The sequence below is a fragment of the Stegodyphus dumicola genome, chromosome 6, assembly GCF_044657685.1.
Source record: "Stegodyphus dumicola isolate Sdum_Otavi_A_Nest chromosome 6, ASM4465768v1".
In the NCBI taxonomy this organism is placed as follows: Eukaryota; Metazoa; Arthropoda; class Arachnida; order Araneae; family Eresidae; genus Stegodyphus; species Stegodyphus dumicola.
This window is the reverse complement of record NC_140773.1, coordinates 31,796,282-31,822,025: the sequence shown is the minus strand read 5'-3', so window position 1 is coordinate 31,822,025 and position 25,744 is coordinate 31,796,282. Positions and strand designations below refer to the sequence as shown.

Genomic DNA, 25,744 nt, shown 5'->3' with positions numbered 1-25,744 from the left:
AAGGTAAGAAGAAACATAGAACCTGATAGTGGCGCCCGACGAAGAATAACCATGGCCGAGTTTCAGGAAGAACCTGTGCTGCCTGCAGAAACGGCTCAGAATCCAGAAATGCCAGCTGCCGCCCTGGAAGGATTTGGGTACATCGTCCAGACCATGCGCGCTTCGATGAAACCAGAAGCAACGTTTAATGGAAACTCACAGGTAACCAGTTTTTTGGAAAAATTGGATGACCACTTCATGCTCTACCCCGTGCACGAGTTTCAAAAAGTTACCTTAGCTACCAGCGCTTTGAGGGGCCAAGCGCTTAACTGGTTCAAATGTATCGGCAGAAGTCTCTTGGGTCAAGCAGGATGTCCCACCTATACTTACGAAAATTTCAAGACTGCCCTACTAAAAGCCTTCCCTGTTGTAAGGGATCGTGCGAAATTAGAAACAGAACTTTTCAGTATATATCAAAAAAGAATGGAAAACCTCTCGAGCTTTATTTTAAGAAAAATTCACGTTTTCAAGCTCTTGTATGGAAACCGTCCGGATCCTGAAATAATTCAAGTGATTTTGCCAAGGTTACTACCCCAAGTGCAAGACTTTATTGAATTACGAAATCCGACTACACTGGAAAAGTTATTTGAGCTAGCAATGCAGTTTGAAAGTAGAAGAACGGCGGACGTCGAAAGAAGACGCCAATATCAACAGCGAAACCAATTTTGTACGCCAAGACTACAGCAAACTCAAGCACATGGCTACGGAGAAAAAGCGAATCAGTGGGCAAGGAAACCCGAGCATTCAAAAACAGCCGGCGAACGTCGACAGTTCAATAGCAACCCAGGAAAAAAGTCTCAAGGCCAGTGGAGAAAGAAGGAAAGCACCGAAAGGAAAAATAATTTAAACTAAGACGGATTTCTGCTGACGAGAGGGTGCGGAAATCCGAAGGCCACGAAAACCCCTCTTCCTACAAGTTAAATACAGTAATGGTGAAAAATTTAACTCTTCCGAAGATTGAAGTCTTGGTAAATAATATCCCGGCCACCGCACTCCTGGATACCGGCGCGCAGTGTTCCTGTGTGGCAGAAGTCTTTTTTAGAAAGTATTTTCGCAAATACCGCATATATAATGCGGATAATACAACAGTATTAGCGGCGCAAGGAGAACAATGTAAGTGCGTAGGTAAAGTACCTTTGTACATCCGTATCAAGGACGAACAAGTAAAGGTGATGTTTTTTATAGTAAAGAATTTGCAAGCAAATTTAATCCTAGAAATAGACTTTCTTTCAGACGCACAAGCTACACTGGATTTTAATGCAGCGTCCCTTAAGCTGACGATGAAATCAGTGCGTGTAGAAAAGGTTGAACCGCCAAGGTTAAATCTTGACCACCTGCCTAATGACGAGCAAGATAGAATCCGACAAGTGGTAAGTGAATTTGCTTCCTTATTTAGTGATATTCCAGGATTTACTCAGGTTACTAACCATAGTATTGACACCGGAGATGCATTGCCGGTTCGTCAAAAACCATACCGGTATGATAAGAATAAGGAAAAAATTATAGAATGGCATATTACCGATATGCTACGTAAAAAGATCATAACGCCTATCTCAAGTAGTTATGCTAGTCCGGTGGTTTTATGTAAGAAAAATAATGATTATCCTTTGGAGCATCCAAAAAGGTGGAGATTCGCTATTGATTACCGTAAATTAAATTCCATAACGAAATATCCGGTATATCCGTTACCGATCATAGAAGAAATTTTAAGGAACATAAAATCAACCAAATTTATGACGACTTTAGACTTAACGAATGGTTATTTTCAAATAGGGGTCAGGCCTGAGGACGTGCCTAAGACTGCTTTTATAACCAAGTCTGGCACTTATGCATTTTTGCGAATGCCGTTTGGCCTTTCAGGCGCCCCAGCAACATTTCAGCGATGCATGGACATTGTGTTAAGACCTGTTCTTGGAAAGTCCACATTTATCTATTTAGATGATATCATTATTACTAGTGGTAATCTCGACCAACATATACAGGATTTAAGACAGGTGTTTTCTTTATTAAATGAGGCCGGTCTAAAAGTTAATGTCGAAAAGTGCAAATTTGCAGCCCCTGAATTAAAATATTTAGGTTACAAAATATCGCAAAAAGGGATCGAGACAGATGAATCAAAAATAATCGCTGTACAAAAGTATCCGACTCCAAACACGGCAAAGAAGCTCTCTTCTTTTCTAGGACTTTGTTCATATTATAGGTCCTTTATAAAAGATTTTGCGGCTATCGCTGAGCCATTGTTAAAATTAAAAAGGAAAAAGGCAAGATTCTCGTGGACTGCCGAAGCCAATAGTGCTTTCGAAAAATTAAAACAAGCATTAACGCAAGCCCCTGTGTTGAAATTTCCTGAAAAGGATGAAAATTTAGAAATTTCAGCGGATGCTTCGGATTATGCGGTAGGAGCGGTACTTTCGCAAAATCAGCAGCCCGTGGCATTTTTTAGCCGAACTTTAAATCAAACACAAAGAAACTATTTCGCGACCGAGAGAGAGGCAATTGCAGTTCTGTTAGCAGTGCAAAAGTTCCGAGTCTATTTTGGAAAGGCGCCGATAACAGTATATTCTGATCATGCGGCGGTAACTAGATTGTACTCAGGGAAAAATTTATCCCCAAGGTTAATAAGATGGGCACTCAAGCTGCAAGAATATAATCTGGTAATCAAGCATACCCCCGGAAAGGAAAATATCGTAGCAGATGCCCTATCACGAATTAAATTAGACGAACAGGGTAATACCGTAAAAGTTGCAATGCTGACAGCGTGTACAATAAATTCCCGAGAAACTGTAATAACCGAACTGGGTAAGGATCCTGAGTTTGGAAGTATTTATGAGTATTTGAAGGATCCTGAAAATTTTAGCCACCAAGATATTGTGGCGATAAGAAATAGGGCGGCCCATTACGAACTAATAGATGGTCTATTATTCTACACAAAAACTACGAATTCCAACAACGAATTTCGACCTGTTATCCCAGCTAGTCTTAGATTAAATATCCTGCAAGAGCTCCATGACAGCCCTTTAGCTTCTCATGCTGGTATTCGAAAAACTATCCAACGCGTACGCGAGGCAGTCTACTTTTTTGAACTGCAAAAGTTAACAAGGGCGTATGTCCAGTCCTGCCCAACATGTCAAGCCGTTAATTATATTAATTTCCGCCCGGCCGGGTTTCTAAGTAGTGTTAAATCCGAATTTCCAAATGAAATAATCGGCATCGATTTATTGGGCCCTTTCCCAAAAAGTCAGTTAAATAAAAATCGCTATCTCCTTGTTATGGTTGATCATTTTAGTAAATGGACCGAAATTGTTCCCTTAAAACGAGCCTCCGCGAAATTAGTTACTGATTCTATTTTAAATAAATATATTTTAAAATACGGGGCGCCCCTAAAAGTTATATCGGATAATGGTCCTCAATTTGTAAGTAATATATTTGAAGACATGTGCCAAAAACTGGGCATACGTCATTTAAAAATGGTCCCGTATCGGCCGCAATCAAATATAGCGGAACGGGTCAACAGAAATATAGTGAAAATTATCCGTAGTTATGTTAAAAATTTTCATAAAAGCTGGGATAACTATGTCAATGAATTTGCTTTCGCCCTTAGGACCGCAAAACATGATACAACGGGCAAAACTCCTGCTGAGTTATTTCTAGGCAGAAAGGTTATAACACCGTTAGATAAACTATTTTATGTGCAACAAAGAGCCCCAGAATTTAAAATGGGTGATATAGAAAAACTAATAAAAGAAGCCAAAAAAGAATACGGAAGTAGCACAAAGAAAACAGAAGTTATACTATGATCTGAAACGACGGGGAGTAACTTATAAAGTAGGGGATGAAGTTTTAAAAATTAAGCATTCACTTTCTTCAGCACCAGAAGATAAAACTGCCAAATTTTTTCCACGCTTTGAAGGACCATATGTTATAGAAAAAATAACTCACGCTGTTGTAGTGTTAAAGGCAAGAAATGGTGAAACCTGTTCCGCAAATATGGATCAAATTAAACCCTACTTCGATCGTAATAAAATGAAAATCTTTTCAGATCTTTTGCAGGATCCGGTACGGCAGACACCGCAGGTACAAGTTCCAGAGGTGGGAAAACGACAAGTACAAGGGCAAGCCAATGAGAGACAGAAGCAAGTGAAAAGAAAATTGCCCCGCGGAAAAACTGAAGGTAAAAAGAAAAAGAAGCCGTTCCACCGTCCAGAAAACAGAGTTCACGAACATCCCCAGAATGAAGAAGGGAGAAGGACGACGTATGTGGAAAGGACCGGGAGAAAGGACGGCAACTATAACCCGGCTGTGAAACGGAAGATTGACTCATCCGACAGAACTCTCCGCAGCAAAAGTCGCCGAACTGCGGAAGGGCCATCAGCGGCGGAGGAAAAAGTACAAGAAAAATTTGAACGGCCAACAACGAGGTCCAAGCAGGATCACGACAGAAGTTTCCCGGTTCCACCAAGACCAGCTGCCTTCAAACGGCCAAGACCACAAGCAGAGGACAGAAGGAAGATGTTCAAGGGTGGCCGTAGTGGTGAAAAACGGAAGCTTCCAGAGGAAAGCACTGAAGGGCGAGCCCGTACAAGAAGGAGGATCAACCAAGCTACTATCAGCTATACCTTTAAAGACTGGGCCCAGAAAAGGATGTCTGGATATTACAAAGATAAGTAAAATTTTATGTTACTTTACAAACTTAAGTTAATCTTTCATTCTTACTGCAAGTGGCAGATTTCAAGAAGTTTTACCTCATGCGAGGTCTACCTTTATCGCCAAAAGGGCGAGAAATGAGTTGTGACCGATTTTCTTATTATGTTTTTCAATTACTCGCGCGTAAAACTAAAGTTGATGTATAATAGCGTTGTGTAAAGACTTAAATATTGTAAAAAGTTATTGTATAAATTTTATTTAAAACATTCTAGCAAGAAAGAAGTTTTAGTCTGAAAGACTTTTTGAAATGTAGTATTATTTCAATGTAGAAAGAATTGGCACTTGCTTTGAAAAGAATAGAAGTTAACAATGTACTACTAATGTATGTTTTCAAATGTGTAAAATTAACGGCATGTTGATATGTTCTTGTATACATGTGAACTGTTATTTTGAATGTTAAGAAATACCGTGATATGGTAAAAGTGAAAGTAATGTTAAAAATTTGTTATTCGTGTGACTGTAAAGATTAAATCATGACGAATATATGTTAAAGGTTGAATGATGTAGTTAGGCTCTCTGACGCTACACTTTAGAGTTAGCCACTTTCAGAATAGTACCTCAGGGTCTAGAGTTGAAATTAGGGTGTGTTAAGAGGTCTCGTATGTTGAATTTTAACACGTTAGTGTTTTGATTGTAGGAGGAAGTGTGGCACACGTAGACAGAAACACATTCGTGGTTGGTGTTCTTTTACAACACATGTCAGAGAGCACGGGGAGAGATAATTAAAATAGTCATGAATGAAATAAGAATGTTAAGAAAAGTATATTCTATATGTTATTTGCAATGTCATTCTGTAACATTTCATTAAACTAGTTTTCCTTCCAGATCTCTGGAAGGAACCAGAATTGAATAAAGCTCCTGTTTAGATGCAGTACAGATGAAAAAGAAAAAAAAAGATTGTTGTATATCCCGGGAGCTGCTATTGTAACAAATTTCTTTCTTTTAAATTTTCTAGTTTCTAGCTAAGTTATGATTGTAAAAGGTTGGCCTCGCGTTAGTTTTTAGAGTTAAAAGTTTTCAACAAGGTCGTTTTAGACCTCAGTTTCAAACAAATTAACTCTGGCGGGAAGTATGTAAGGATCTTAAGTTTTACTAACGTTTATTTTATTTTAAATCTTTACTATCACTTCTTATTTTCTACTTCCGGTCAGAATTATAAGCGTGAAGGAGTTTATGCAAAGTTGTCTGGCGAACGCCAAGTATTTAAGTGTGGCCTTTTTGCCAAGCAGAAGAGAGGAAGCAGTGAGTTCGAAGCAGGCCGCTTACCTTAGAAGTTACGCAGTTGCTATTTGCCTTCCAGGCCAGAGGTTTTAATCCTCTTGATAAATTAAACGTATTGTAGTGTTCACAGTCTCTGTGCTACATACGCTTCCTATTATTATAAGGCCAATCTTATTCTAAAGTTAAATTAGAGTTTAGTTTTATTTTGATATCTTTTACGTTAGACCCCGAGTGGAGGGTCATTGTATTCCGAAGTACGGAAGTCATTGTATATAAAGAAAAATAAAGGGTTTTGTATACCCTTCGTCTGTATCCTGTCTACTTACTACAATTAGTGAACATAGCTTTAGTAAGCTCTCTGTTCTAGTCAGGTCATTGTATGTTTCCGAAGAAGGTAAGAAGAAACATTGAACCTGATAACACTATCGCCTTCTTCACTTACAGATAAATGAAAGACATATAACTCAAATAGAAACAGAGATTAAAAATTGTTCAAGAACTTAATATTTATAGCCAGTTAAGTTTGGGAAAAGTTCGTCAAACATTTTTCACTCTGCAATGCTTGTCTTTCGTTTAATTGTAACCGAAGAAGGAGTTTGCATTTAATAGCTGAAAATGTTTTTTCTAAGATGCAACATATATCAATTTAATTTGCCTTCTTACTATTCTAAGTTGACTTATTAAATCATTGTCTTGCGAGAAGAATACATTTGAAAGTTACCATAACAACAAAATTGTAAAATAATGATTAACTATCTTACCAATAAAAATATCATATGACGTAATTTACGTTATCTGCCTGAACAATTAAAAAATAATTGTTTTAAATTAAAGCTAGATTACATAAATTTATTCAGAAATGCTTTATTCATTTTATACAGCAGAAATGAAATTTTCAAAGCTAAGCACGGATCAAAGTTACTGCAGTTACTCTGAAAACTTTTGATCTGACCCAAGAATTCTTGATTCGTACGAAAGTTTGCCTAGCGGAATGATGTCTAGTCGCTGATGCGCCTCAGCTTATGGCAGACTTCATAGTCCATTTTGACTTAATAAGAGAGCTTTCTTTTCCACTCACGAAAGGATGTTCGGAAAGAATACAAGAAAAACGCTAAAAAACCAACAGTTCTGCCTCGCTTTCCCGAAATGCAGGCCTGCATTTCATTACAATAAATTAAATAGCTGCTGAAAATGCCATGTTTTGTAATTCTGAAGTAACTATATATGTGCACATCGATTTTTAACGAAATTATATTAATAAAGACGGGTGTTTACTTTCTGGCAGTGTGAATTTAAAATGTTTGATGGTTTAAAAATAAATGTTTAAGCTTTAACACAGATTTAATGAAGCATTGTTGTAAAACATAATAAAGTCTTATGCGTAAAGTAATTCTATGGTTAAGTGTCCCCTTTAAACGGTTAGTAACTAATCCACAGTTTCAGTCAAAGAAATTAATTAAATAATGCAGGTCTTCAGAGTACAAAATTTGGTTATGCCCTTGCTTAAGAGTTATGTAGATCCGTCATGAAAAATCTGCCAGTGGCAAAAATTAATTTTCATCGCAAAATTATTCAAAGAAAAAATTTTAGCTTCGTGAGTTCAAATTTTTCAAGATATCATTAAATGGAATTTTGAGAAACGGTACACAAACACTCTCGCCGCCTTAAATGGATGGAAGAAAATATCTTAAGCATTGACATGGAATAACCAAAACTAGCAGTCATTTAGGTATCTCATCACCGACAGCTTATTCACCGCAAGAAGCTATCGCTATTGCTCCCGCGAAGGAGGACAAAAAGATAATACACAGTCTTTGAACTACCTTTAAATAGATGATTCCTGTCTTCTTTTTTTATCAGAGGATGTTGTTCAAGTCATATAAATTTCGAAACGTTTCAGGTCTAGTTTCGCATAATATGGGTCACTAAAAGACTTTTAGTGAGTTAAGGAACAACATATTAATTGGAACCTTCTTTGTAAATGACTCTAAAAGCAAAAATTACATTTCGTATAATTTTATTTGGACGTGTCTCGTAAGAAAAATTGTCACAGGGTAAAAGCATAGCTCATTTTATTAATTTGTGGAATTAGTACCAGAAGAATTGAATACACTGGTAGGCAAAATTAAAATTAAAGAAACAACTTTGTGCTTTCTATTAATTCTTTTAAGTGAAGTCCAATTGGAGTAGTTGGATGGCACCTCATGGCCAACATAGTTCAGTAGGATTCAACTTCACTACATTAGTAATAGTAATATGCACATTTTTGTGTCTACCCGTTCCATGGGTGTGGAAAGTAATGTAAAAAAGGTGCTCCAAATTGTGTTTTCAAGGACTGTACGAATAGATGGATAAATTACTTGCGTGTGGAAGGTACAACATGTTGAAGAGAAGGCATCTGACGGATTGTGAGGAAATGTGTATGACTGGAAGAATAGAAGCAGAGCAAACTCGATCTGTAAAGATCTAAAAGCAGCCAAAAGCGGCTTTTAAAAAATCTGGATATGTCCAAAACACATTGGTGAACCAAATACAAGCTTGAAAATGAACCACAACACGACAGTTATTTGGCAACGATGGCTAAAAGAAAAAGGCAGTACTGCAAGGGACATTCCTGCACCTACAGTGACTCAATATCCAGATATATCGTGAATACAAATTGCATACAAGAGGGCCAAATTCAGGAACCTTTGGGAGTGATGACGGCACGCTATTCTGATGGCGCGATTCTATGTAGTAATTGGTGTTAGTTGCATCTGTTAAGACTGCGTATTACTTACTACATAAAGAACTAAAATACAATTAATATAAATCTCTTAGAAGTTCTTTCACAATACATAACAACATTAAAGGCATAGAAACGATTATTGTAGTTATTGTCAACATCATATGAAGAACCTGCTAACGGCAAGAGTCTTTCTAATCGAGAGTTTAAAGCATTCTGAGTTCTCGCCTTGTCTAACAGAGTTTGAAGACTGAATTAGTAACGCCCTCTTAATTTTTCGGTTTATGTTACAGCTTCTGATTCGTTATACTTGAAGTAATATTAGGGGAGCAACAGGATCATTGGTCTGTCAACCTTCTTGAAATCGAGAGGCTTTGGTAACAGACACAGTGGAGATCGCTAAAATCCCTTGACACTGGCCGTGAAGTTATGATTCTTGTAATGTCAGCTGGATTATGTATTACAATAGCAATCTGAATTACTATTGTAACATCGGCACTATTATTGTATTTATTAATATGTAAATTCTGTATATTATATTTGTTTAATGAACGCCGCTGATAACCGAGCCACTCTCGAGGCTGGGCGTAGCATTTGGTAGATGATTCCACCAGTTGAGCATAAAAGCTGAATGTCTTAAAGGCAGTGTAACTGCTCATCTGACGGTAACATAAATAAATAAATAAATAAATGATGTCAGTTGGAGACGTAATTGAACGAATTACTGCTTCTGCAATGTCAGAGATCTTCTCTCACGTCGAAAATACTCGAACACTGCGACCTGTGGAGGACAGCAGAGATGAATTTCTTATCTATGTTTAGCCATGTTTTGCGTCTCACGAACTCGGGCTGCGATGTGCCGGTTGCAGTGGTATAGAAATCACGATGACTGCACAGCACTGACTGGAGTCGAATTATGTATACTTAAGAGCCTTGCGTTTGTTTGGAGAATAATTTCTGACTTCTGTTGGTGGAATCTGGAAAGGGCAAAACATATGTAAAATGCCTGGAAACTTCCGTGAAAAGCACTGGGACTTTTCAAGAACGTTTTGGACAAAAGGGTGGTATCCTGGTACGAGCGTGCATTGTTTGAATAACTATACTAACCACCATTGAATTGTTTGGGTAGCTATACTAACATTTTCACCAGTGCAACTGTGAATGGCGAAATATACAGAGATGAGGTTCTTGATACTTATGTCAGGTGTTTAGTAGGAGCTCAATCGGTAATAATTTTTCCCTAACGAACGATAATGCTTCTCTGTAATGTTCTGCACTAGTGGCTGATTATCTATAGCTGGAAAAAATCCAGAGAATGGTCATCTGGATCGCCATTCGCTGGAGATCCTTCGCTACACTCTACGGATTTATATCCAATAGAACATGTATGGAATGCATTAGGACGCCGACTTCCATCGTTGTAACCTCCAGTTATCTGTCTCCAGTATCTTGAAGCCGCTTTTAATTATGAATACATTTTCTCACTTCAGGCATTCCTGAACAATCTAATCTATAGCATGAATAATCGCTTCAAAGCTTGTATTTCGGTCAATAGTGATCGAACATCTTATCAATTTTTTTAAGTGTCTCTAATGGTAACACAAACCGTTTCCTACCCCAATTTATATCACATTTCTCATATCATTTAATTTTATTTTCTGAAGAAATAGGCAAGTCAGCAGTCTGAAGATATATGTGGCATGAAAAAAAATGGTGTGCAATTTCATTTCCTTAGATGCAAAATCACTCAAGTTCCACGAAGTTTTATAGCTGTTCCTTTAATTTTCCCCGGCAATATACGTAGGTTGTTTTTTTTTTCAACCTCCGATCGCACAGTATGATGGCCAGGTATGCGGCAGGTGGTTGGTGTGCATCATGGAGGTAGGAAGTAAGAGGAGTCATGGAGGAGGTACTCAGGTAAGTCATGGAGGTAGGTACTTTCCTACCTCCATGGTGTGCATAGTAGGCGACTGCGCATCTCCCTCTCCACACGCTCTGTCACTGGCGTATTCAACACGCCATTTTCTGTTGAGTTGCAGTCACGTAAACCTGGCTGTCGCTATTGATTCTCCCGCCAAGTGTGAATTGCGAGCTGTTATTCGTTTCTTGCAGGCAGAAGGAAACAGTGCAGCGGAAATTCATCGAAGCATGAGTGTATGGAAACAGCTTTATGAGTAATGGCGTTGTTCGTGAATGGTGTCGAAAGTTTAAAAACGGCCGAACTGATGTGCATGATGAAGGGGGTCAAGGACGCAAGTCTGTCGCTACAGACGACAGTGTTCAACGAGTTGACCAAGCGCTTAAGCAAAATCGAAGGTTCACCATAAGTGAATTATCGATGAAATTTCCGGAAGTTTCAAGATCTTCCCTGTACTCTATCGTTACTGAACAGTTGCGCTACAGAAAAGTTTGCGCTCGCTGGGTCCCACAGATGTTGACTGGCGACCCCAAAACTCGTCGAATGGTTGCAGCGTTTGAGTTTCTTGACCGTTACAATACTGACGGAGAAGAGTTTTTGAAATCCATTGTGACGGGTTATGAGACGTAGGTTCAATATGACGCGCCCGAAACGAAACGACAATCGCAACTGTGGATGCACACAAATTCTCAAAAGAGACCCACAAAATTCAAACGAACCTTTAACAACCGTAAGGTTATGGCAACTGTTTTTTGGGACCAAAAAGCTGTGTTGCTTGGGGAGTTTATGCAGCCAAAACAACAACTAATGCGGATTCATATTGTGAAACTTTGCGACGCTTACGGAGAGCTATTCAAAACAAACGAAGAGGCATGCTGACTTCTGCAATTGTTCTGATTCACGACAATGCCCGTCCTCACAGCGCTCGTGTAACCCAACGGCTCCTTCAGCAATTTCAATGGGGCATTTTCGAACATCCACCATATAGTCCCGACCTAACGCCGAGTGACTTTCATCTGTTCCCTGAACTGAATCAATGGCTTGGCTGGAAGAGCTTTCAGAATGACGTGGAGCTGAAAGAAACCGTCACAACTACAATCATTGGCGGCGACATTTTATGAAGAGGGTATTGCAAAGCTTGTTCACAGAGATGAGGCCCACCAGCGGCCGAGCGGTAAAGTCGCTGAACACTGGTAGTTCGGTTCGAGGTTCGAATCCCACGAACGGGCTGGCTGCATGGGCGTTTTCGTGGTTTTCTCCATGTGTAACGTGTATACGAGCCAGTTTCCCTTAGAAAGTCCTCCACGAAAGGCATCCCTCCCCTTAGGCAGATAGCCCTAGTGTGCTTTGCCATAATTAAATACACCACATCACAGATATGACAAATGCCTCAATCGTCAAGGTGATTATGTAGAGAAGTAACCTGTATTGTACATTACTTTTGGTAATAAAATCTTTTTTGTATATTCACCCGTTTTTTCTTTATAGCCCATCGGAGGTTGAAAAAAAAATAGCCCTCGTATAATAGCCTAAGACTAGATATTATCTAAGGCTATTCAAACAAGCTTTAAAACATTTTTATTTATCTTTGATAATTTTAAAACAATAAAATTCATGATCGTCATTATATTTCAGTGAAATCTATTCTATATAGCTGTGCTTCGTATTTGATTTCTCGTTAATGATTTTAGGAAAAGTATTTTTATTTTTGGTGGAATGAAGAAGGAAGGAGAGAAAACAGATCGTTGCTCATAGTTATAACTTTAAAACGCAACGTAAGGAAAAAATGTAATAGTACGTATCACGGAAAATCTCACTTGAAAATATATTTCGGTAGGAAAATGCTTCAAAAATAGTTTCATAAAATGCATTCAAGCTCATCCATTTTTTTCAGTTTAAAAGCTTTGCTAGTTTAATCCCTCCTCAAAGACTAGATTCTTGTAATAGTAAGTATATTAACTTGAGTAATATTTATGTTCATATATAGCAATATATAAGCAAAAGAGATGCAGCCACATTATCTAAATTACATACATTGTATTAGATGTAAAAATATAAAAGAATTACATATATATATATTCCATTATTTTAAAAAATATTATATGAATTACATATATTTTGCTACAAAATATAATACAAATTTGAATTCGGATATTAGATTACGGAAAACTACCTAAAGATGGTTGCTGGAGGATGCCAAGTTCAATAATTAATAATTATTAAATAGCTTGCCTTGAATTTTCATAAACTTACAGTTACCTGGAAGCACTTAACGTTTGACACGATAAATAAGGATACAAAATTAAATAAGATTTTGACTTTACACACTATCAGAATTTTTTATATGTTGATATCTTCATGGAACATTGAGTTCTAGTCGTTTGGTTTTTTTTAAATCTATTACCACAAACAGAAAACAAAATTGAAAATACAAAGCACTAAAACATCTGGGACGATGACAGCGCCACCAACAGATAAGAATAAAATAAGGTACCAAAAGATTTTGAAACTTAACAGATGCCTTTGTGGAGAGCTTTCTAAGAGAAAATCTTGTAATCATATTATACATGGGACAGCCAAACTATTTCGTCGGAAACTAAACCCTGCTTCAACACCTAGTATTTATTTATTTTCTGTACGTGATCGCTGGTTGGCCGCAATGAAAATTATATACACATATTACACACTTACAATTATCTTTTATATTTACTATGATGCCCACATCTCGGATGCTTTAATGTTACCATATTTACTAGCATATTTTTCTTCTTTTTTTACTAATTTTATTGCACGTAAACTGACTAGGGAAAATTAAGCGAATAATTTAATTTCTGAAGAATGCGGTTACAGTAAGAAAGAACATACAAAATGTATTCATGGATAAACAAACTACCAGTAAGGGTTACAATATTATTTAATTAAAATAAACCTGCATTCCAATAAGAATGTTAACTTTATAGTATCTAATAATATATCTTACTTTCTACTTTCTATGTTTTGAATTTTGAATATTATTATTGTTGACCACTGGCCTCAAATTATTTAACGCTATTGGAACTGCTGCCTATGTCGTCTGTTGCAGCGTGCAAATGCTTGCCATCTGTTTGTCTGTCTATACACGTGCAATGATAATCAAAATTAAAAAAATTAGGTATCCCTGTTTTTTGAAATGTTTCATTATTATTGCTTCCTCATACCCAAATCCTAAAGTAAATCAACTATCATATGAACGAATGTATACAATTTTAAAATTTAATGAAGGTCGCTGAACGTCTCGAAGAAGGGGAAATTCAAGTGAATACTTAAAAAAATTCAGAACTCTGTGTATACAATTTTAAAATTTAATGAAGGTCGCTGAACGTCTCGAAGAAGAGGAAATTCAAGTGAATACTTAAAAAAATTCAGAACTCTGTGTATACAATTTTAAAATTTAATGAAGGTCGCTGAACGTCTCCAAGAAGAGGAAATACAAGTGAATACTTAAAAAAATTCAGAACTCTGTGTATACAATTTTAAAATTTAATGAAGGTCGCTGAACGTCTCCAAGAAGGGGAAATTCAAGTGAATACTTAAAAAAATTCAGAACTCTGTGCTAAAAAGCTAACGAGGAAAATATGCGAGTAAATATATTTTAATAGAGGATGCAGACAGGAATGAATTTCTATGAATACAGTATAAAAGCATTTATCTATAAGATTCCTTAAATTTTCTCCAGCGAAGGTTACTCATTTTTAAACAATGAGAGTTGCCTTTATATTATAAGATTCTAGTTAAATTGATTGTCTGTGGCAACAAAAGGCTAGAGTAACAAGTCTAAAGAAGAGTTAAAATACACTTTTATTTAATTAAAGAATATTTACAGTTCCTCCCTCTTGGGCTTTTATTAAAGTCTCCGCTTGGGCTTTAACTTAAGATAGAAAATAAGAAACTAAACTAGTGCTAACTAACTAAGACTAACTGAAGCAGCACAGATGTAACTAATAGAGTTGGTCCTTAATTAAACATTACCGGCAAATACTGACAGGCGTGTAACAGCCAAATAACGTTGCTCCGTTTGGCTTAAAACAACCGTCGTTGCTTTAAGCCAACGTAGCAAGATTCGGCTTAAAGTAATGACGTGGCCAGAAGACCGAACAAACTCTACTAAGTATTTCTAAGCTCTTCTACGAAAGTTCCAGGTTCCAGGCTCCGCTATATGCCGACAATAATAGCCGAGTCGATCGTACGGTAGGTGCCACTGGAGGCCACTATCGTAAGGTAGGTGCCACTGGAGGCGCTTGAGGTAGAATGAATGCTGAACTGACTGACTGACTGATAACTTATAGCCAGAATACCACTGAGATCAGTAGTTCTGGCTCAATCAAATTTATGCCGGATGGGCACAATAACATAGAACTATCTTCAGATAATGTCCGCAGTAAGGAGGAGAAAGACGGATAAAGAATAGGAAGACCAGCAACGCAAGAGCTCACTAGCAAGTAACCGGCCCGGTAAAGGCGTGACTAAATGGGAGTCATAAAATGAGTGTAGAATGTGAATAAAACTAGTGAATTTAAGAAATACACAGTACAATAAATGAGTAAGATTCAAAATTAAGAATGCTAATAAACACATTGGGTACATTATTTACAGGTGGGCACTAGGTGGGAAAGTTCGGGTCCCTGATAAGGTGGGCCGCAAGTGGGCGCAGTTTGGCGTCCTCATTCAATATTTCGTAGGTAAAGATATCAAAATTTCTCATATGGTCACAGTTCAGAGCTTTCGTGAAGAATTTCCTGTTGATCTTATTCAGGTGCTCTTCTAGAGTGTCCAGTTTTAAGTCACAGTGCAGTGTAGCATTGCTCACAAAAAAGTGAGCATGGGTGATAAGCCTTAAGACTTTGTTTTGCATGATTTGAAGTCTTTTTATATCCTCCTTGGTAGCCGTGCACCAGGCCGGCGACACATAAGTCATCAATGGCCTAATTGCCGTGATATAAACTAGCCTCTTTTTCCTGAGGTCTAAGCTAGAATAATTACCCAATATAGGGATGAGACTAGTTACAACAGTGAAAATTTTTCTTCTGACTTCTGTTATATGATCTCCCCATTTTAATCTTTCATTTAGCATTAATCCTAAATATTTCGCCTTACTAACTCTAGGAATCTCTTCAGAGAATAAGAAGAGCTTGCTATTAATAGTCAACTGTGTATTTTTCCTCCTTATCAATAATAATTGCGACTTGCTGGCATTAATAGCAATTCTCCAAGTAGTACACCACTTTTCTACCAGTGGTAGAAGCTACTTTAATTTCTTGATTGCATAGTTTGCGGACTTTACGGCTAATGCCGTATCGTCCGCATAGCACCCAAGAAAGTAATTTCTGCCAATGTGAGCCCTAGGGAAGTCATGAACATAAAATAAATACAGAACGGGCTCTAAAATGGACCTCTGTGGTGAATGCTGAAGCTGTGTCCAGGAGAACTGTATAGGTGGGGTGAAGGGGGCGTGACTGTTGTCACGTGTGCTGGCTACAACATCGTTATGGTATTTAGAGATTTCAGATGAAAAGTCCTAATTTACATAAATATTCGGTCTTAGGGAGAGAGATACCAGGTATTTTGTCTGCGCGCGGCCACCTTTTTTAGGCTACTCTCTCGTAAGCTATTATTACGCTCGGCCGTACTTTAGGCCCTTGATAGCTTCGCAGTCTATTAACGTCAAGGGGACAACTCTGTTCGAATTTTGATAGCTTCGGCTATACCTCTTTAGTTTAGATTAGTTTAGGTTAATTTTTAGTCTCTTAAGTTCAAGGCGAAGTGTCGGCTTTATTGTGCACTCCAAGACGGAGTTTTGTTAAACTTTAGTTGGAACAATAAAGAGCTAGTTTACCCTTCTATCTTTTTGTGTCCTGTCACACGAACTCAAGCGATTATTCGCTTATCAGTTCTTAAGATTCTTCACTTCCAACAGTAATTTAGAATTACAAAGTGAGGAACTCTACAAGGGTCAAAATTAAAAATGACTATTAGGAAATTAAAATAACCCCTACAATATTTTCAAAATCACATATGTAAGTACAGTTTATCAAAATTAACAGCACAAAGCAGTTTCTCATAAAAAACTACACCAAAATTGTTTTTCGTTTTCAATTAGTTGTCGCGTTACGGCATTGCATGTTTAAAAAAATAAATTTCATTTCTGAACAAAGGAATAAAATCACTTACACGAAGACTATAAGTGGATAATATAACGCATCATTATCAGCCAAGTCAGGTGGAAGAAGCAATCGTACTTGAGCTTCTGCAAGAGAAATGCATAAATTACATAACTAATGAATTTTAAAATGATTTCTGACAGTAAATATTCTCTGATAACACTCTCTAATCGTAAAATCGCGTTACTGAGTGTTAGATTATGCAGAAAAATATATTTCAGTTAATAATTTATGAAACTCGTAGTAATAAAATGTAAAATACTTTCATGAATTTGCATTGAATATGATTTTCAAATTTAATGTTTATATTAATTATGCCTTTGTAAGAGGGAATATAAACGGGGAAAGATTCTTTGAACACTATTTACTTATTACAGCACTTAGGATTTAGATGAGTGTCTTATAATCATGTTCTTTTCGAAATTAGAGGTAATTTGGTATAGATTTCTCAGCGTTTTATATGTTATCTTTTCTCATGTTCATTTTTTAAAGAAATCCAATTATGAAAATTAGGCAGATGTGCTTTAATACTTGCGAATATAACAGAGTGACTACAATTCGACTTGAACAAAAAAATTTATTACAGAACACAAATGAATGAAAGTTTCAGTTTCAATATTAATTAACTCAGTTATGAATTATTAATCATTGAGGAGGGAAAGTAAGAGGGGAAAACTGCCAGACAAAAGTAATGATATTCGGAGTAGTAAAATACAGGGCAACAAGTATAGTTATGTCAAGTAGTTTGTATAGGCAACAAATCAAAAATAATTTCAAGCACTGTAGAGACATTACGTCAATTGGAAAAGCCTAAAACTATGAAACATTAGCAACCGCCTTTGCCGGGAATCGAACCACGGAACTCTGGAATACCGGCCAAGCGTGCAGAACCACTACACCACGAAGGCACGCTAGGAAAGCGGGAGCAATACCTTACATACTCCTCTTTTTAAAGGGCGACTGGGGATTTTAGGGGACCTAGTCGCTAAATCCTGGGTGCGGAGAATCATCATCCAACATCCTTTTAGTTCGGGCGCCACTGTAGAGACATTAGGTTAATTGGAAAAGCCGGAGAGAGGAAAAATTAGCAACCGCCTTCGTCGGGAATCGAACCACGGATCTCTGGAATACCGGGCCCAGCTTGCAGAACCACTACACCACACACTAAAAAGTTATGTGGTAAATAGACACCACATGTAAAATCCAGCATAACTCAGAACGTCATAATTCAGTTAGAAATTGGTTTTTCAAACACGGGAACATTTTTAAGTGTTTTACTTGCTTATACATTAAATATGAAATGCACGAAAATTCCAATATATACATATAAAAATTATCCTTTATAGTCAAGAAGGTGGATTTTCTTGGATTGGAGAGCTCGTTCAAAATCACTTTCGTCACTTAAAGATCCTACCTTGCACTTGTTCAGAGTTGACATTTTTGGTGATACAATGCAGCGGGTGATTAGATTTTGCAACGATGCTTGTCTGGTTAACTGCTTATAAATGTCGCGGTAAATCGACATACAAGATCGAAGCTCGTTCTGGGATTTTCAAGTTCTTTCAGAATTGATATCGACTGCAAGTTAATGGCTTTCCAATTAGCTCCCAAGCTGAAGTCCTGCATAGGTTTTATTTTAAACCATAGAATCGGGTTCTTCCTAGTCATCAGCAGGATCTGTTACTTAATTTATAATGTTACTGTCATTTACGAATTCTTTTTGAATCATTTCTTCAACACCAATTTCAATTAAAAAAATTAAAAGCTTCATCACCGATTTTTTGTTATGTTATGATGAAATGTCCGCTGAGTCATCTGTTGGTTTCTTTTAAACTGCATATTATTTTGACACTTTCCATTTGTTGCTTTCTTTTAAATTTTTTTTTAGCCCAAAGGAGTAATTTGACAGGAAGGGCTATTAATTTCGTTTTGGCATTTTGAATTAGTTCACTGTAAACGGCGTTTCACTTTTCAAATTGTTGCCAACAAATATTAGAGCCCTGTATTATATTTAAAGAAATTAAATAATGAAGAATCTGCATGAATGTATGTATGTTTCTCGCATTGTAAAAAAACAATGAAACCTAGGGCCATAAAATTTTGACTAACGTAGTCCTCCACTCAAATATGGGCAGCTGGAAGCCCACATTTTTAATTTGGAATTTGTTTTATTATCTATTTCATATTTTGTGAAATATTAACGAATTTTTGGATTAACAAACTCAACGATATCAAAGCGAGCAATGGCAACACTGTGCGGGGGGGGGGAATTATCTACAGCTTGCGAGACTGTGCAATGGAAATTCTAAAGATATTCTCTTTTTAAATTGTTTTGTGATATTGCTGCTGAATTTAATTTTACGGTTTAAGTGCAAACAACCTGATATTTAATAAATAAAGGTAATACACAAAACGTTAAAAAACACCTCTTAGGGCGTAATATAAAATCTGAAATTAAAATTATTTTTTTTAAGCATTTTGATGGACTTTTTTTTATATGCCACGTAAAAAAACTGAAAAAAAAAAAAAAAAAAAAAAAAAAAAAAAAAAAAGAACCGCACAGAAAAGAAACTTATAAAAACAGGTTTGATTGTACATTAAAAGCTGATAAAAAATCTTAGAAATAATATACCAATTAATTTAAATTTTAATAATCTGTTAAACATATACTCCTTAGTTTAAGCATTAAATTAAACAAAAAAAGTGAATGCATTTCACGGGTAAGTATGGATTTATCGTTACCAGAAGAATAAATTATTCTGCAGACAGCAAAGAATAATCAGAAAGTAAACTCAATAATTTTTTCGTGATAGAATATGCACAAATAACATTTGCACTTATTCATACCTTAAACTGACGTGTATAACATATCTATAAGATAATCATCTGCTTCATTAATTTGATATTTTGTGCTATTTCAAGATTAAATTTTTAATAATCCAAAAAGGGGCTATTAATCTCGAAAAGAGGTTTTGCGTCGAATCACTATAAATGCTTCGTTTCACTTTTCATTCGAGTCTGTTGCCATTCGGCATAATCTGAGATATTTATCTTTAAAATTGAATCTATCTGTTGTGGATTAATAAACTAACCTATTCGAAAAGAACAAATTCAGTACTTAAGCATATTCGCACTAGCTTTTGTATCGGATTGCTTAAGTACTAAAAATGTATTTAATTAAATATATAATTAAAAATATTCATTATTTTCATAGAATTATGTTATATACTTTTATTATTTATTTCATATTTTGTAAAACTTTAATGAATTTTTAATTTACAAATTCAAGGGTTTGAAATCGAGCAGTGGCAACACAGTGGTGAATAAAATATTTTATCTCTAGCTCGTGAGACTGTCTATCGATAATTCAAAAGTATGCAGTTTTTAAATATTTTGTGATTTCTCTGTTGAATCGAGTTTTATGTGGCGTAAGAACGTGATATTTAATAAATATAGTTTACTCACAAGACATTAATAATGAAAAAACAAAAAAAAGTTATGCAAGTCATCTTACTAAGAAAACTGAACACTGTTATGATGAACTGAGAAAGGACTGAAAAATATAGAAACAAATGTATGGCAGTACTTAACACTGCATCAGAAAATTTAACCATATACTGTTTGCTGCTTTTAAACTTTTTCGGTTAAATTGTATATGGGTGTGCAGACAAGCCTCCACATTATTCAGCTTCAAGTGTGCTAACCGCAACCGCTCAAGGACAACACGAAAAAGATTGCAACAACCGGTTTCTGTCTCTTCTGCTGCTGGCTTTTGAGAGGGGAGGACGGGCTTCAGTCTGTCCTCTTCCTGGCCGATGCGATGTGCCAATTTTCCTGCCTTTTTTTTGCGTTTTCTTCGATGCTGTCTGCTATATATGAAAATCCTTTTTAGTGAAATTTTTACATGAAGATTCAAGAAAATAATTACTCCTGTTTCCTGTACATTGTTGCAGAAAATAATTTTTGTTCGGCTTCCTCCTCCTTTTGAGAAATCTTCGCAGCACGTGTTTGTGAAATCTGAAACTTCCTGATCTAAAGAAGAAAAAGCAGAAATACTACGGTTTATCAAGTACGCTTAATGACTGCCATCAAAATTTGATTGTTCCTTTTACACTATGACTTTGTTTCGAGCGGATGGAGAAAGATTGACTTTATTCTGAGTGCAACGTTAATTCTGGTGATGCGCATCACTCGTGCTTGATGTTCAAATTTATTCGTCTGTCTGGTTGATAATTTTATTTATATTAATGTTTATTTCAATATCAAAGATGAAGAATAAAATTTAATTGATTTGGTAACATACAGTTGTCATACTTTGATTTCATATTTCTTTCTAGATCACACATTTTGATCTGCACGTTAGTAAGTATTTATGGGTTATTGCTATACAACGCAATTTACTAAGTAAGCAATTCATTTGAATTACATTTGCTAATCCTTTATTTCAAAAAATGTCAAGCGACTAGTTTTGGTGCTCAAATAACTCTAATTCACTACACTTACTTCTATTTCATTTTTACATTTAGCACCACTATACAATCACACCATTTATTTTTACAATGGGATAAGTGAGAAGAAAACGATACTTAATAATAAAGCTTTACGAAAACGTTTAGCAGAAGTGAAAGAGCAGATTTGTAGATTGCGAGCTCAGCTAGCCTTAACAAACCTAATAAAACCTTAGCAAGAATCAGCAAGCCTAAGAAACCTTAAAATTTTGTTTTGTTTTCCTGTCTTATTTTGCTTTGCATATTAATTGTTTTTTCTTAAAAAATTAGACACCGGTATGCTTTGAAATACACCAGACGTTGAGGTTTCTTCAAAAACTGCTTCGTGCAGTAGATCTGCACCTCATCTGGATACCTGAAAAATCTGGATAATTGGGTTCTGTTCATTTCAGTAAACCAACTATGCAATGCGAAACAAGTTCTTAAGGAGGCATTTCAGTTGATACCATTTCCTTATTGGTTTCATACTAAGTAATTCAAATACTGTTTATTTTACTGACGACACAAATATTGCATATTTTACTGATCCCGGCTGGAAGGATTTTTAAGTGGCCCCATGATGCAAAGACTCAATACATTTACAGATTTCTATGTTTTCTTTGGGATTCGCCCGTGATGCTAACGATATTGGTAACAGGGTGGCATTAAATTACGCGTTATTATTTTAGCTTCCTTAAGCATCGTTTACTTCGCACTTACGCCACAAAAACAAAATAAAAAACTTCGTGATGCAGTATGAAATTTTGGCATACATTTTTGCATTTTTTTCAGTCTTTTCTCAGTGCATCATATCAAAAGTCAGTTTCCTTAGCAAGATAGCTACCAAACAATTTGTTTTGTCGTTTTATTATTCACATTTTATGGGTTAGCATTATTTATTAAATATCACGTTCTTTGCACTTGCATCACATAAAATTTAATTCAATAACAAAATCACAAAATATTTAAATCCAGCATACCTTCAGAATTTCCGATATAGTGGTTGAAGGTGCCATACATGTATTTATATCCGGTATATTATTTCTTTAATAACTAACCGCTCACAAGAGCGGCCACCTAAAATAGTTATCACAAAAAAGGAAAAAGGTATAATGATTTTAATAAGTATAGCTAGTGTAATTTCATAAAAATATTGAATATTTTTAAATGGATATGTCACGATTTTCATGTTTTTTTGAATCAATATCATTAAAAGGCAGAAAAATATAATCTTAAGAAGTGTGTTTATTCCTTTAAAATCACTGTTTATTACTCACTAATCTTCCAAATTACATTTAAAAGTATTTTAAACTTTACTAACTGCCATTGTGCTTCTGTGTGGAAGATAAATATATTTCATTTCTGGCCGCAGCAATACATTCCTTTCACGGAGCTTAATTTGTTAATTAAAATTGAAAGATATATATCTCACGTTTCTCCGAATGGCAACAGTTTGGCGCGTTGCATATAAAAATGTTTTTTTTTTTTTTTTTTTTTTTTTTTTTTGTTTTTTTGAATGGTGTTGCCACTACTAGCTTTGGAATCTACGAGTCTGTTAATCGAAAATTCATTAAAAGTTTACAAAATATGAAATAAAAAACCATAAAACAAGTTCCATTTCGGGCTTCCTGCTGCATATGTTTGGAAAAACTACGTTATTCAGAATTTGTTGGTTCTAAAGTATTTTTTACAAAGCGAGGAACATACATACATAAATGCAGGTTCTTTATTATTTAATTTCTTTAAAAATAATACATGTTGATAACATTTGTTGGCAACAATTTGAAAAGTGATACGCCTTTTATGGGGAACCAACGCAAAATTCCATTGCGAGACTAATAACCCCTTTTGGGCTAAAGAAAAGATGTCATTAAAATGTAATGTTTAGGGCAAAGGCATAAGAATAATATTTTACGACACAGTTCAGAAATTTGTTTTCGGAAGATAATTGATTTCAGTTCAGAAAGTGGATATTCGTATATTTTTAAAGTGAAGTGTATATTCATATATTTTTAAAGTGAAGTGGATATTCATATATTTTTAAACAATGTTTCATACATGAGAAAAAATGAGCTGAGATTTAGACATAGAAATTCTGTCAAAATGTTTTAGACAATATAAGTAAAGAAATCATAACTAATATTATACATTTATGAATTAAATTTAGGCGAAGTTAAATATTTGCTCAAGTGACAGACAGATATAATGCGCAAATTACAGACAACGCTACTTTACAATTATAAGGAATTTATATCTTACTGTATCCTCCTTTTACGGGTACATGGAAAGTTCTGATCTGAGGCATAGTTCTTTGCTCAATCCTGGTTTTAAGATCGCTGTTTGTATCAAGTATGCCTGTTAAAAACAAAAGAAGATAAATAAAATGTGTTTATATTTCTGAAAACTTTTACGTAGTTTAAAGTCAACAAAGTAAAAATTTACAATGTAGTAAGTTTTGATAAAATAAAATGAAAAAATGCATCATATTTCACGCAGCATTCTTATAAAATGTAATATCATATTTTTGCTTGAAAACACAATATGTATCTTCAGAGCATTTTGATAGCTTATTTATTCAAATGGGAAATATCTTTTTCTTTTCTTTTCTTTTTTTTTTAAACCTAGAGGCAAAATCTTCCATCTGCGTTTTTCTAATACTCTTTTTCTGTTATTTGTATAGGAAAAGCGTGCTCGGAAAAACATTCGCATAGTTCTTATACTACGAAACGTTGCTGAATATAGAAAAAGAATAAGATGAGAATTTTTTTATCTTTATTTATCTTTTCTGTTTAAATATAAGAAACTGAAGTCCAAAAGATTTGTATTATTTTCTAGCTCTTATGAGGATGTACGTAAATTGCTTTACCAAAAATTATTAGTATAATTAACATACAGCATTGTTGAAAAGCCGTTCTTTCTTATTAATTACATTTAAGTATGATGACGCTTAGGCATCTGGGGAAAAAGTGTTGAAAAGTATCATAATCATCATGCTTAATTAATTACATTTGAATATGATGATAACAGAAGAAACATCTGCCTGTCGCTTTGAGAAACGCATTTCCACATGCATTATGAATATGAACAGTTTATAAATGAACTTTTGAGTAATAAATCCAGATAATTCTAGTTATATTCGATTTAAGTCTAATGACAGTTTGAAGGATATTTTTCTTATCACTTTATGAACTTTATCACTTTTGGTAACGTTGACCAGAAGCTTTATGTTAGCTTCTGGTCAACGTTACCAAAATAGTCACAGAAAAACGCGATCACACTAAGTGAAATTAAGAGTATTAATTGCTTGATTTTGTCTAACACGAGCGCAGATTTATCGGAAGGATAACTCGATTTCTCTATAAGCCACAAGTCTTATCTCAGATTCAGGAGCTTAACTTTTCTCACTCTTAAACAGTAACAAACACGAAAGTTCACTATTCTTTTTTTCACTGTATTTCTGGATTAATATTCAAATTGATAATTCTAAATGTCTACGAACTACGCCTGCAAAGTATGTTGAGAAGATTTTGGATCCTAACACTAAAAGTAGTAATTTAATGTACAGTTCTGTTAACCACGTATTAATTAAAAATAATCAAACTAACTTAATTCGGATAGACTCAGTATGTATCTGAAAATATCCCTAAATCAGTGAAAAATGAAGTTATCTTCAGATTGTGACGTCGTGGATGCTTCAAAGTGGGAACGGAATCAACACTGGTATTGGTGATGCATCACTTTAATTACAGCACATACCACAGATACAACATTTAATTAATACATTTAGAAAACCTGAGTACATATCCGAGTTGGTGACACGATCAGAGACGTTAACGAAGATAGCATTCGTCATCACTGGACAAATTAAATCTCCACACCTCAGCTCGCTGGCAGAGCTCACCCCCCCCGAAAAAAAAAAAAAAAAAAAAAAAAAAAAAAAACCTCTTTCTGACAGCGTCTTACAGAAGGTCTCTTCTCTTTACGCATGCGTAATTCTCAGTTAAGTCGTTGCCATTCACAGTTCTTTAAATAAGGTGTTAAAATGAATTATAGTACTCGTAGTGTGAGGAGTTTGCTAACGACGTTCTCTCTAGTCAAGAGCATCATAGGTCTTTCTAGTAGAGAGTTCAGGAGCATTCTTTACAAGATATTTCAAATCAAATGTTTTTTTCGGTCATCTATATATGTAGAGACAATTTCATATTTTATAATATGAACAAGTTATTATACTGTACGAAAAGATATTATACATGTACTTAACCATTTATTGTAACAATCTAACCCAAACAATATGGCAAAGAAAATATACGTATGTTATTTAAAAAATTTAAAAAAGTATAATACGTTATGTGACAAAAATATGCGTACGTAATAATATTCTAAAATGACAGAAATCTCAAAAGAGTAAAGGATGATTTTGTACTTACGAATCCTGAAATCAGGCCTGCTAGTA

General features: G+C 35.4%; 1 protein-coding gene across 1 annotated transcript in view; it reads right to left on the bottom strand.

The window, feature by feature from the left end:
* LOC118188648 (inactive dipeptidyl peptidase 10-like) overlaps positions 1-25,744 on the bottom strand; it is a 1,447,514-nt gene that overhangs the window by 43,281 nt on the left and 1,378,489 nt on the right. The window contains exons 15-16 of the mRNA XM_085818201.1: positions 23,551-23,646; positions 16,815-16,890 (exon numbers count right to left, since the gene is read on the bottom strand). Coding sequence (XP_085674327.1) covers positions 16,815-16,890; positions 23,551-23,646 — 172 coding nt within the window. The remainder of the gene's footprint in view (positions 1-16,814; positions 16,891-23,550; positions 23,647-25,744) is intronic.